The following is a 13,398-nucleotide window of genomic DNA, read 5'->3' as shown; positions in this document are numbered from 1 at the left end:
CCATTCCTGAGCAAGCTCTATACTGGTGGTGCCCCGATCCCGCAGCTGAATCAACTTCAGGAGACGGTCCTGGCGCTTGCTGGACTTTCTTGGGCGCCCTGAAGCCTTCTTCACAACAATTGAACCGCTCTCCGTAAAGTTCTTGATGATCCAATAAATGGTTGATTTAGGTGCAATCTTACAGGCAGCAATATCCTTGCCTGTGAAGCCCTTTTTGTGCATAGCAATGATGACGGCACATTTCCTTGCATGTAACCATGGTTGACAGAGGAAGAACAATGATTCCAAGCACCACCTTCCTTTTGAAGCTTCCAGTCTGTTATTCGAACTCAATCAGCATGACAGAGTGATCTCCAGCCTTGTCCTCGTCAACACTCACACCTGTGTTAACGAGAGAATCACTGACATGTCAGCTGGTCCTTTTGTGGCAGGGCTGAAATGCAGTGGAAATGTTTTGGGGGGATTCAGTTCATTTGCATGCAAAGAGGGACTTTGCAATTAATTGCAATTCATCTGATCACTCTTCATAACACTCTGTGGAGTATATGCAAATTGCCATCATACAAACTGAGGCAGCAGACTTTGTGAAAATCAATATTTGTGTCATTCTCAAAACTTTTGGCCACGACTGTACACCGGTTGTATTCGGCGCATGTGACAAATACAATTTGACATGGGTTGTATTAGTTACTGGTTATTTCATCCCTCAGGAAGTTTGTAATCAAGAGGAAATTCTGTCCCATAAAATACATAGCTACAGTACATTTGGTATCAGATATCAAAGAACTGCCATGTATATTTGTGTGGGGTAAATTAAATGTTGTAGTGAAAGCTTATTTATTCAACCCTAGTTTTTTTCAGTATTAGTCTTAACTGGAGACATTTGTATGTTATTTTTTAACATTCAACTGGTTGTTACTTTGTCTATTGGTCGAAATACTAAAACCTGACTTATACTACATGGGTGCATTGACTTTTACGTGAACTTCCATAATAGTGTTAAATTGACAATCTAGAAATGACAGTACAACAGACATGTTAGCCGTCTGTTTATTGAGCAGAGCAAGCTTTTCTCTCTCCCTTTCATTTAAATACCATCACATTTTAAGCCTGATCTCTGTCAAACATTCCCAAATCCCAAATGTGGGCCTGCATCTCTCCATAGGGCATTGACTTTCTATTACGCCAACTGCCACCTTCTGGCGAGAAATAACAATTCAAGTATCAAAAGTGCATTATTGCAATACTGTCCCGCTGAAAATGCAAAATGCTTTAAATAGTATAAAACTGCAAAAAACATCAGTGCATACAGCAAAAAATAATCACTTATGAACTGTACCCCCCTCCCTTTGGTCTCAGACGTCAGGAAGCGAATCCAATCCCCCACCCTTTCCCTTTAGAAAAGTTGAAATATTTACATTTTTAATCCCAATAAAAATGTAAAAAGTAAAGAAAAAAAAAAAGAGTGCACTGTATGCAAAGACACGGCTATCTGCATAATAAACCTATCCGTTCTGTGCAGCAGTGACCTGCATTCCCCCGAAGTCCTCATCTTCCTCCAGGCTTCGTTTCAGGCTGCCTACGAAGTACAGACATTCACAGGGTAAAACATCCAGAAGTAAAGAAAGGGAAAGATAGCGGTGACTGGTGGTGAACTTAAAAAAGGGATACTTCGGTACAATATGCTACCTTACATTTTTTTTCAAACTGCACGCAGAGCCATAAAAATAGTATCTGAGTTTGTCTGAATCTGGGTAAGTAGGAAGTTACCGAAGTATCCCTTTAATAAACTTTGTGTAAACACCTGAATTTCATGGGAAAGAACCACTTGTCTTTGGGCACTTTTGAGAGCATCAATTCCGCTCAGTTGCTGATCAACTTCTTTCAATGCATATTGCAAAATGGGGATAAAAGTTGAGCCTACATGTCGACTGCATAAACCACATGATTGGCGGTCATGCCGTTTTGATTTAAGTCGCTGCAAGTCTCTGCAGTTGCTCCTCACCCACTGCACCCTGCAGCTATTGTGGAAAGCACAATTGTCCCCCAATCATTAATTAGGGTGTTTAGCTTGATCTACGTGAACCTGAATAAGAATAATTTGCCATGATTTATAAGCTGTAGTGCCCCCATATACTCTACTGGCAGACCGCGGTCGGACTTCAACCCCTGGTATCATATAAACACTCATAAGGCATGGAAAGTGTGTAGAATTGCGGGAAATTAGCTTTAAAAATGAAAAATTCTATCTCCGCCAAGAGGGCTGTGAACAGTTTGGGTCGCATGGGGGTTTGCCACCTAGGAAAGGTGTGTGACCGGAACTTCTCAAATAGTACTTGAGTACTCCTGCTATAGTCGATTCAAACGAATGTGATATTTGAGAGACCTCTCACTGCAATATGATATTTAGTTTGCGAGTGTTCTTAATGTGTTGATGGACGATATAGGGTGGTAGAATGTCACGATAAACTCTTCATTAACTAAAACCTCTATTGAACAATGGTGGCTATTTTGACGCTGCCCTGTTGCTATGAGCTTTGCAGTTGGAAAACCACTAAATGTGTTGTCTGTACATAAGAACCTCCGCCGACTGCAATTGAGTGCTTTCTAGGCCGTTGGTAAGTCACCTTAAAATGCACCCACGGTGACACACATGTATGGTAAGCGTGGAATGAGCCCAGGTTCCTGTAACTGTAACCTGAATGGAAGATGCACACACTGACCTGGCATTCCAGCATGCAGGGAGAACGATCTGCCCAGCTGTATTGGTGACATCATCTTGATGGTTAGTTTAGCTGAGTAGATCGCTTCATATTCCTAGAAAACAAGTCATCAAGAGATGGAGAGCGCAGCATTACTAACCATTCAGACAGAAATGTCTTGTATCAAGCAGACATCCATCTGCCACATTTGTAAAGTTGTAATCTCAGTGATCAGAGCTGTTTGAAAGATTATGAGTTCACGACTTGATACACAGGACCCTACCTGTAATTGATGCACAAAGCCCACGTTAGGGTTGATGCAGAATCTCCTCTCCTGAACGTGGCTGAAAGCATCCCTGTAGAAGAACCAGCACATTTCAGAAGGACATTTTACTAGATATTTGGTCACAATGCATCTGGACAGTGTCTTTGTAATAAATGAAACCTGCTTGGTTTGTTGAACAGTCTTACCTGTACTTTATGCCAAATGTCTCCATAAGGTATGCAATAACTAAGGCAGCGCTGAAAGGAGAAGACAATAATTGTGATTGAGAGTAATACTTGTCTAACAGGAAGATCAAGCAAGATCAATAGACAAGCAGGCAAGAAGAGTATTTTCAAACACTAGGGATCTATTCAAAATCAAATCTATCACGAGACGTGACAAACCTTCTTGATATCCCTGCGTTTCCATGAACTAGTACCTTTCCTATGTGAACAAGACAAGGACAGAGTCAAGATACACTACCGTTCAAAGGTTTGGGGTCACTTATAAATTCCCTTGATTTTGAAAGAAAAGCACATTTTTTGTCCATTAAAACATCAAATTGATCAGAAATAGTGTAGACATTGTTAATGTTGTAATTGACTATTGTTGCTGGAAACAGCAGATTTTGTTATGGCATATCTACACAGGCCCAATTTCAGCAACCATCACTCCTGTGTTCCAATGGCATGTTGCGTTAGCTAATCCAAGTTTATCATTTTAAAAGGCTAATATTGATCATTAGAAAACCATTTTGCAATTGTTAGCACAGCTGAAAACTTGTTCTGATTTAAAGACGGAATAAAACTGACCTTTGAACTAGTTGAGTATCTGGAGCATCAGCATTTGTGGGTTCGATTACCGGCTCAAAATGGCTAGAAACAAAGAACTTTCTCCTGAAACTCGTCAGTCTATTCTTGTTGAGAAATGAAGGCACTTCCATGCAAGAAACTGAAGATCTGGTACAACACTGTGCTACTCCCTTCACAGAACAGCGCAAACTGGCTCTAACTTAAATAGAAAGAGTGGGAGGCCCCGGTGCACAACTGAGCAAGAGGACAAGTACATTAGTGTCTAGTTTGAGAAACAGATGCCTCACAAGTCCTCAACTGGCAGCTTCATTAAAAAGGACCCGCAAAACACCAGTCTCAACATCAACAGTGAAGAGGCGACTGTGGGATGCTGGCCTTTTAGGCAGAGTTGCAAAGAAAAAGCCATCTCAGACTGGCCAATAAAAAGATGGGCAAAAGAACAGACACTGGACAGAGGAACTCTGCCTGTACTGTATTTCTTATCAATTTGAAGGTATTTTAAATGGACAAAAAATGGGATTTTCTTTCAAAAACAAGGACATTTCTAAGTACTGTTTAGTACTGCAAATTCCAACAATTCTCAAGGTGCAGGGTACAAGAATTGTACCATTGAAGTAAAAGTACCCGCACACTGTTGTATGTTTATTGCAACTAAATTGTAAAGACAAGATACTATTCAATTAAAGAAATATTTATTACCTCCACTGGCTAAACAGCCATCAATAAATTCTTTAATCTGTGGAGAGAAAAAAATATATACATTTTAGGCCTTTAACAATAACATGACAGGGCAAATCAAATCAAATCTTATTTGTCACATGTGCCGAATACAACACCTTAGTGAAATGCTTAATTACAAGCCCTTAACCAACAATGCAGTTAACAAAAAAAAATTCAGTAAAAAATGAAGAATAACAGTAACAAATAATTCAAGAGCAGCGGTAAAATAACAATAGCGAGGCTATATACAGGGGGTACAGGTACAGAGTCAATGTGCGGGGGCACCGGTAAGTCAAGGTAATTGAGGTAATATGTACATGTAGGTAGAGTTAAAGTGACTAGATAATAAATAGAGAATAGCAGCAGCGTAGGGGGGCAATGCAAATAGTCTGGGTAGCCATTTGATCAGCTGTTCAGGAGTCATGGGTTGAGGGAAGAAGCCTTTTGGACGTAGACTTGGAGCTCCGGTACCGCTTGCCGTGCAGTAGCAGAGAAAACAATCTATGACTAGGGTGGCTGGAGTCTGACAATTTGCAGGGCCTTCCTCTGACACTGCCTGGTATAGAGGTCCTGGATGGCAGGAAGCTTGGCCCCAGCGATGTACTGGGCCGTACACACTACCCTCTGTAGCGCCTTGCAGTCCGAGGCCGAGCAGTTGCCATACCAGGCAGTAATGTAACCAAGTTAGGATGCTCTCAAAGGTGCAGCTGTAGAACTTTGAGGATCTGAGGACCCATGCCAAATCTTTTCGGTCTCCTGAGCGGGAATAGGCTATGTTGTGCCCTCGATTGTCTTGGAGTGTTAGGACCATGATAGGTTGGTGAAGTGGACACCAAGGAACTTGAAGCTCTCAACCTGCTCCACTTCAGCCCCATCAATGAGAATGGGGGTGTGCCTGGTCCTCTTTTACCAGTAGTCCAAAATCATCTTCTTTGTCTTGATCACGTTGAGGGAGAGGTTGTTGTCCTGGCATCACTCGGCCAGGTCTCTGACCTCCTCCCTATAGGCCGTCTCGTCGTTGATCAGGCCTACCACTGTTGTGTCATCGGCAAACTTAATGGTGTTGGAGTCGTGCCTGGCCATGCAGTCATGAGTGAACAGGGAGTACAGGAGGAGACTGAACACGAACCCCTGAGGGGCCCCTGTGTTGAGGATCAGCGTGGCAGGTGTGTTACCTACCCTTACCACCCAGGGGCGGCCCATCAGGAAGTCCAGGATCCAGTTGCAGAGGGAGGTGTTTAGTCCCAGGGTCCTTAGCTTATTGATGAGCTTTGAAGGCACTATGGTGTTGAACGCTGAGCTGTAGTCAATGAATAGCATTCTCACATCGGTGTTCCTTTTGTCCAGGTGGGAAAGGGCAGTGTGGAGTGCAATAGAGATTGCATCATTTGTGGATCTGTTGGGGCGGTATGCAAATTGGAGTGGGTCTAGGGTTCCTGGGATAATGGTGTCTTTGTGAGCGATGACTGGCCTTTCAAAGCACTTCATGGTTACAGACATGAGTGCTATGGATCGGTAGTCATTTAGGCAGGTTACCTTAGTGTTCTTGGGCACAGGGACTATGGTGGTCTGCTTGAAACAAGTTGGTATTACAGACTCAAGACAGGGAGAGATTAAAAATGTCAATGAAGACACTTGCCAGTTGGTCAGCGCATGCTCGGAGTACACGTCCTGGTAATCCGTCAGTACGATTCAATCTTATTCCAATATTGACGCTTTGCCTGTTTGATGGTTCTTCGGAGGGCATAGCGGGATTTCTTATAAGCTTCCCGAGTTAGAGTCCCACTCCTTGAAAGCGGCAGCTCTACCCTTTACCTCAGTGCGGATGTTGCCTGTAATCCATGGCTTCTGGTTGGGGTATGTACAGTTGAAGTCGGAAGTTTACATACACCTCAGCCAAATACATTTAAACTCAGTTTTTCACAATTCCTGACATTTAATCCTAGTAAAAATTCCCTGTTGTAGGTCAGTTGGGATCACTTGATTTTAAGAACGTGAAATGTCAAAATAATAGTAGAGAGAATGATTTCAGCTTTCATTTCTTTCATCACAATCCCAGTGGGTCAGAAGTCTACATACACTCAATTAGTATCTGGTAGCATTGCCTTTAAATTGTTTAACTTGGGTCAAACTTTTTGGGTAGCCTTCCACAAGCTTCCCACAATAAGTTGGGTGAATTTTGGCCCATTCCTCCTGACAGAGCTGGTGTAACTGAGTCAGGTTTCTGGGCCTCCTTGCTCACACATGGTTTTTCAGTTCTGCCCACAAATTTTCTATTGACTTGAGGTCAGGGCTTTGATGTCCACTCCAATACCTTGACTTTGTCGCCCTTAAGCCATTTTGCCGCAACTTTGGAAGTATGCTTGGGGTTATTATCCATTTGGAAGACCCACTTGTGACCAAGCTTTAACTTCCTGACTGATGCCTTGAGCTGTTGCTTTAATATATCCACATACTTTTCCTCCCTCATGATGTCATCAAGTACACCAGTCCCTTCTGTAGCAAAGCACCCTCACAACATGATGCAGCCACCCCCGTGCGTCACGGTTGGGATGGTGTTCTTTGGCTTGCAAGCATCCCCCTTTTTCCTCCAAACATAACGATGGTCATTATGGCCAAACAGTTATATTAATGTTTCATCAAACCAGAGGACATTTCTCCAAAAAGTACAATCTTTGTCCCCATGTGAAGTAGCAAACCGTAGTCTGGCTTTTTTTAATGGTGGTTTTGGAGCAGTGGCTTCTTCCTTGCTGAGCGGCCTTTCAGGTTATGTCGATATAGGACTCGTTTTACTGCGGATAAAGATACTGGAGGAAACGGGTACACAAAGTATCTTCACATGGTTCTTTGCTGTTGTTCTGGGACTGATTTGCACTTTTCGCACCAAAGTACGTTCATCTCTAGGAGACAGAGCACGTCTCCTTCTTGAGCGGTATGACGGCTGCGTGGTCTAATGGTGTTTTTTCTTGCATACTATTGTTTGGCACTGAGTTTGAAGGTAGGCCTTGAAATACATCCACCTCCAATTGACTCAAATGATGTCAATGAACCTATCAGAAGCTTCTAAAGCCATTACATAATTTTCCGGAATTTTCCAAACTGTTTAAAGGCACAGTCAACTTATTGCATGTAAACTTCTGACCCACTGGAATTGTGATACAGTGAAGTGTAAGTGAAATAATCTGTCTGTAAACAATTATTGGAAAAATTACTTGTGTCATGTACAAAGATGTAGATGTCCTAACTGACTTGCCAAAACTATAGTATGTTAACAAGAAATATGTAGAGTGGTTGAAAAACGAGTTTTAATGACTCCAACCTAAGTGTATGTAAACTTCCGACTTCAATTGTACATACAGTCACTGTGGGGACGACGTCATCGATGCACTTATTGATGAAGCCAGTGACTGATGTGGTGTACTCCTCAATGCCATCGGAAGAATCCCGGAACATATTCCAGTCTGTGCTAGCAAAACAGTCCAGTAGCTTAACATCTGCTTCAGCTGACCACTTTTTTTATTGACCGACTGCAATACTATGTAACATTATCCACCACTCATGCTGAAACTCACCATAGGGAAATATCTAATTATGTTTTCCACAGGATTGTCAGCAATATCTAAAACGAGGTATCTGAAAACAGAAGCAAGCCACATTAATTAGCTGATATATTAAGTGAAAGATGTCATTGGTTGAGTTATAAACACCACAAGTACATGTTCTCAGTTTTGTCTCTTACCTAAATTTATGTGGGAAGTTGGGCTTTATAAAATTGGCTTCGATATCTTGGCGGACACACACCATGTGCGTTATCCCTTGTCTTTCAAGGACGGAAAGCTAAAAGAGAACAAAAGAGTTGAGTTAACTTGAGATTCTACAATGTTATTTTATCGTCCAGGGCCCGGTTTGAGCTGATCCGTCATTAGTATTGTGGAGGAATTATAATTTCAAGGTAAGATTTGAATGGAGAAGGATGATCAGAGAGCAGCCCTGGTTTTCTTTCGATCCTATCAGTATCAACACATGCTCCAACGACACACGTAACTTGTTTTTCGGTCGTTTTAGGATCATTAAAACACTTAAAACCCAGTCTATAGTCAAGCATAAGTTCCATCGCTATCGGAAAACTGTGCTGAGGCCCTTCAATGTTTCTATGACCAACGTAGAGGTCCGGTGTGGGTTCTGGCTTTTGATCTAGCCAAGCAGAAACACACCTGCTTCTAGTAATCAACTAAACCCAGTCTATAGTCAAGACTTTGACTTCTGTTGCAAAATGTTGTCTATTGCAAATTAGCGTTATTTGTGGCGGAGTGGACTAAGACACTGCATCTCAGTGCAAGAGGCGTCACTGCAGTACCTGGTTCGAATCTAGGCTGGATCATATCCGGCCGTGATTGGGAGTCCCATAGGGCGGTGCACAATTGGCCCAGCGTCGTCCGGGTTTGGCCGGGGTAGGCCGTCATTGTAACTAAGAATTTGTTCTTAACTGACTTGTCTAGTTAAAAAAAGGTTAAATAAAATATTTGGGTAGTTCCCTCCCAGTTTCATTCCATTTGGTTCTTAAATAGTAAACGGTTTCCACTTGACTGGTCTGGAACAAATACCTGCACCCACACCTGCCCTCAGCAGATAAGAACAGCCACCCCAGCAGATTTACGGGATACCAAATTACCTTGCTTTTCATAGCAGCTGAGTAGGGACCTAAAAACAGGCCTGGTAGAATTTCCTAAAACAAAAGATGAACAGGTTTTAGGTACATCATTATGAGATTACATGATTTAGCTACTATAGCTAATATCACTCAGCAGCAGTCACTTTTGGTGCCCCTAACAATAATTCCACTTTGGGGACAAAAAGGGCAACTAGCTAACGGTACCTGCATCTCTCTTCTCATTGGATACGCCCAGTCCTGTGGAATAGATCAGAAAAATCAATGGAATATGTTAACTGACTGGTTAGCTAGTTCTCTAGTCGGTCAGTAGTCATATGCCACAAGATACCCCTACTTGGATGTGTTATTGTAGCGAGCATAAGCTACACTTGCCAATGGGATAGCCAGCTGAACTCTTTCGACTGGCGATATGTGGTTAGCAAACTAGCTAGGAAAATTAGCTAGGTAGCTAACGGAAAACATAATTTGATCAGAAATGTGATTCAAGAGAATTTGAAAAATGCTTCAGACATGATTACATTTAGTTAAAAGTCTAATTTAGCGAGTGAGATTACATGTTATTAGACTAAGTTGTTCATGTTTAGGGCTGTTTTTGAGTATGCTCGCAGGTTAGCTAAGTTGCTCATGACATTTGCTAGCTAACCAGAAAGATTTAGCTAGCTGCGTTAGCTTGCATGCTAGCGCTTACCAATAGGTCATCCTTTGACGCAGGAAGGGACGGGAACTGAAGTTTATTATCCTCGTCCATGTTGCAGTGTATTCAGGCGGACGTGGCCTAGACCTGTCACACGGTTTTCGTGGTTTGCTAAGTGTATAATTGCAGGAGTTTGTTTTGAGGTTGCGTATACATGTCCGCCATGCTGCTCCCTCGGAGGAGTCACGTGACCAAAGACTGTAACGTCATAAGTTACGTAGATGTCGTTCGTCACTAGTTACCACATCCACAAAGTCATAAACCACGCCCATTTCTACAATTTATCTTCTTAAAAGGGGATTTTAAACCTATTCTTCAACCTAACCACACGGCTAACCTTATGCCAAAACATAAAGTTAAATTAAGACAAAAAATGGTTGTTTACATGGTAACACCGTTTGCCCTAAAACACCACCGGAGAAGAAGAATGGTTTCCACGAGTTACCATGTGGAAACCATTCTTCTTCTCCGGTGATGTTTTAGGGCAAACGGTGTATTGCCGCCCACTAGTGGATGCTGGGAATTAAAAAAGGTTCCGTGCTGTCTGGTTCATTGGGACGTCCCTACAGCCACTGTATTTGAAATTGAAAAAGGTTAAGACAAGCGTCAGGGTTTAGGTTTATGGTTTAGGTTAGGGTAGGGATGTCCCAAGAATCCCGGATGACCAATAAAAAAAGGGATATCCAAAACGTAAAACGGAATTCACTCAAATGTCCTAAAAAAACTAAATACAAAACAAAAAAGTAAAACCCTCAGTCCCTCAAAACACACTCAGAGCCCGACTCAGGCCTGATTGTCCATTCCATATTTTACTTTGACCTGTCCTGTTTTTAGGATATGTTGTTTGTTAACATGTCATCACTTTTTTTATTTGATGGGCGCCATTTAGTTTAGGCTATTTGATCAGAGAAACCTGCATCATGTAAAAACTGTCTGTCTCATTACATTGTCATACATTTTATCTACAGCCTGTAGGCTACAGAAAAGGCCACATACTCTTTCTACAGATATATCCTATATCTGCTACATGATTTATGTTAGATTCTTTTTTTGAATGTTGGGGGAGCGCTGCAACAGCGCCCCGGAGAGGCAATAAATATTTTGCAAAGTGGGCACTGCTTATCACAGGGCGGCATCAGTGCTCACCTAAAAAGCCCCTATGCCAGTGGTTGAGATAATTTGTCATTGTTTTTGGGCAGAGTTATGTGAAGTTTTATGTCTTGTTGGAGGTGAGTCTTGGTCAGTTTAGTTCAGAAAATGCTGCCCTTGTCAATCTGACGCCATAGGGGGCCGCCTAATCTACTTCTGAAGTTTGTCACCAGAGCAATAAATGCCAAAATATCTACTTCCTTCATGACAATGGCGCCGGAGAAGGCAGACATTTTACGTGTCCCCAACAGATTGTATTTTTTTGTTTATTTATTTGTGTTGTTTGTAACTTATTTTTTTATTTATTTTGTATATAATGTTGCCGCTACAGTCTCTTATGACTGAAAATAACTTCTGGACATCAGGACCGGGATTACACACCACGGATTGGCAGAATCCTTTTTTCTTTTCATGAGTCTGATGAGCCCGACGTGAACTATATACTGCTTTCTCGGGAACAGGCCCAGATCCCCGTGATTTGCGTGAAGAGGAGGTGGAGAAAAAGGGTCCAGAGGGCGGGCTGCCTTCTGATAATTCGTAGGTGATCAAATAAACCCCCACTTCCTTCCATTCTGCTAGCAAACGTGCAATCTTTGGACAATGAAATAGATGATCTACGCAGAAGATTAAACTACCAACGGGACATTCAAAGCTGTAATATCTTATGCTTCACGGAGTCGTAGCTGAACGACGACACGATCAACATACAGCTGGCTGGTTATACGCTGCACCGGCAGGATAGAACAGCGGCTTCTGGTAAGACAAAGGGTGGCGGACTATGTCTTTTGTAAATAACAGCTGGTGCACAATATCTAAGGAAGTCTCGAGCTATTGCTCATATGAGGTAGAGTATCTCATGATAAGCTGTAGACCACACTATCTACCGAGAGAGTTTTCATCTGCATTTTTCGCAACTGTTTACATACCACCACAGTCAGAGGCTGGCACTAAGACAGCATTGAATGAACTGTATTCCAACATAAGCAAACAAGAAAACGCTCACCCAGAGGCGACGCTCCTAGTTGCCGGCGACTTTAATGCAGGGAAACTTAAACCACATTTCTATCAGCATGTGAAATGTGCAACCAGAGGGAAAAAAACTCTGGACCACCTTTACTCCACACACAGAGACGCATGTAAAGCTCTCCCTCACCCTCCATTTGGAAAATCTGAAAATAATTCTATCCTCCTGATTGCTGCTTACAAGCAAAAATTAAAGCAGGACGCACCAGTGACTAGATCAATAAAAAAAATGGTCAGATGAAGCAGATGCTAAGGTACAGGACTGTTTTGCAAGCACAGACTGGAATATGTTCCGGGATTCCTCTGATGGCATTGAGGTGTACATCACATCAGTCATTGGCTTCATCAATAAGTGCATCGATGACGTCATCCCCAGAGTGACCGTGCGTACATACCCCAACCAGAAGCCATGGATTACAGGCAACAGTCGCACTGAGCTAAAGGGTAGAGCTGCCGCTTTCAAGGAGCGGGACTCTAACCCGGAAACGTATAAGAAATCCTGCTATACCCTCCGACGAATGCCCTCCTCCATCAAACAGGCAAAGCATCAATACAGGACTAAGATTGAATCGTACCGGCTCTGATCCACTCCAATTTGCATACCGCCCCAACAGATCCACAAATGATGCAATCTCTATTGCACTCCACACTGCCCTTTCCCACCTAGACAAAAGGAACACTGATGTGAGAATGCTATTCATTGACTGCAGCTCAGCGTTCAACACCATAGTGCCTTCAAAGCTCATCAATAAGCTAAGGACCCTGGGACTAAACACCTCCCTCTGCAACTGGATCCTGGACTTCATGATGGGCCACCCCTTGATGGTAAGGGTAGGTAACAACACATCTGCCATGCTGATCCTCAACACAGGGGCCTCTCAGGGGTGCGTGCTCAGCTTCCTCCTGTACTCCCTGTTCACTCATGACTGCACGGCCAGGCACGACTCCAACACCATCATTAAGTTTTCCGATGACACAACAGTGGTAGGCCTGATCACTGACAACGATGAGACAGTCTATAGGGAGGAGGTCAGAGACATGGCCGAGTGGTGGCAGGACAACAACCTCTCCCTGAACATGTTCAAGACAAAGGAGATGATTGTAGACTACAGGAAAAAGAGGACTGAGCACGCCCCCATTCTCATCGACGGGGCTGAAGTGGAGCAGGTTGAGAGCTTCAAGTTCCTTGGTGTCCACATCAACAACAAACTAACATGGTCCAAGCACACCAAGACAGTCGTGAAGAGGACACGACAAAACCTATTCCCCATCAGGAGACTGAAAAGATTTGGCATGGGTCCTCAGATCCTCAAAAGGTTCTACAGCTGCACCATCGAGAGCATCCTGACTGGTTACATCAC

The 13,398-nt window shown here is 42.9% G+C and overlaps 1 protein-coding gene across 1 annotated transcript; it reads right to left on the bottom strand.

Annotated features, from left to right (window-relative positions):
* Positions 1-1,036: 1,036 nt before the first annotated feature.
* On the bottom strand, positions 1,037-10,056 carry LOC115172186 (serine/threonine/tyrosine-interacting protein A). Its single transcript, XM_029729342.1, has 11 exons — positions 9,860-10,056; positions 9,376-9,408; positions 9,172-9,225; positions 8,239-8,336; positions 8,072-8,132; positions 4,479-4,515; positions 3,372-3,411; positions 3,174-3,224; positions 2,986-3,058; positions 2,724-2,817; positions 1,037-1,579 (listed from the first exon to the last, which is right to left on the bottom strand). The coding sequence occupies exons 1-11, from the start codon at positions 9,917-9,919 to the stop codon at positions 1,506-1,508; spliced, it is 675 nt and encodes a 224-aa protein (XP_029585202.1). The 5' UTR covers positions 9,920-10,056; the 3' UTR covers positions 1,037-1,505.
* Positions 10,057-13,398: the final 3,342 nt, after the last annotated feature.

This window comes from Salmo trutta, chromosome 33 (genome assembly GCF_901001165.1).
Source record: "Salmo trutta chromosome 33, fSalTru1.1, whole genome shotgun sequence".
NCBI classification, from domain to species: Eukaryota; Metazoa; Chordata; class Actinopteri; order Salmoniformes; family Salmonidae; genus Salmo; species Salmo trutta.
This window is presented reverse-complemented; position numbering and strand designations above follow the sequence as displayed.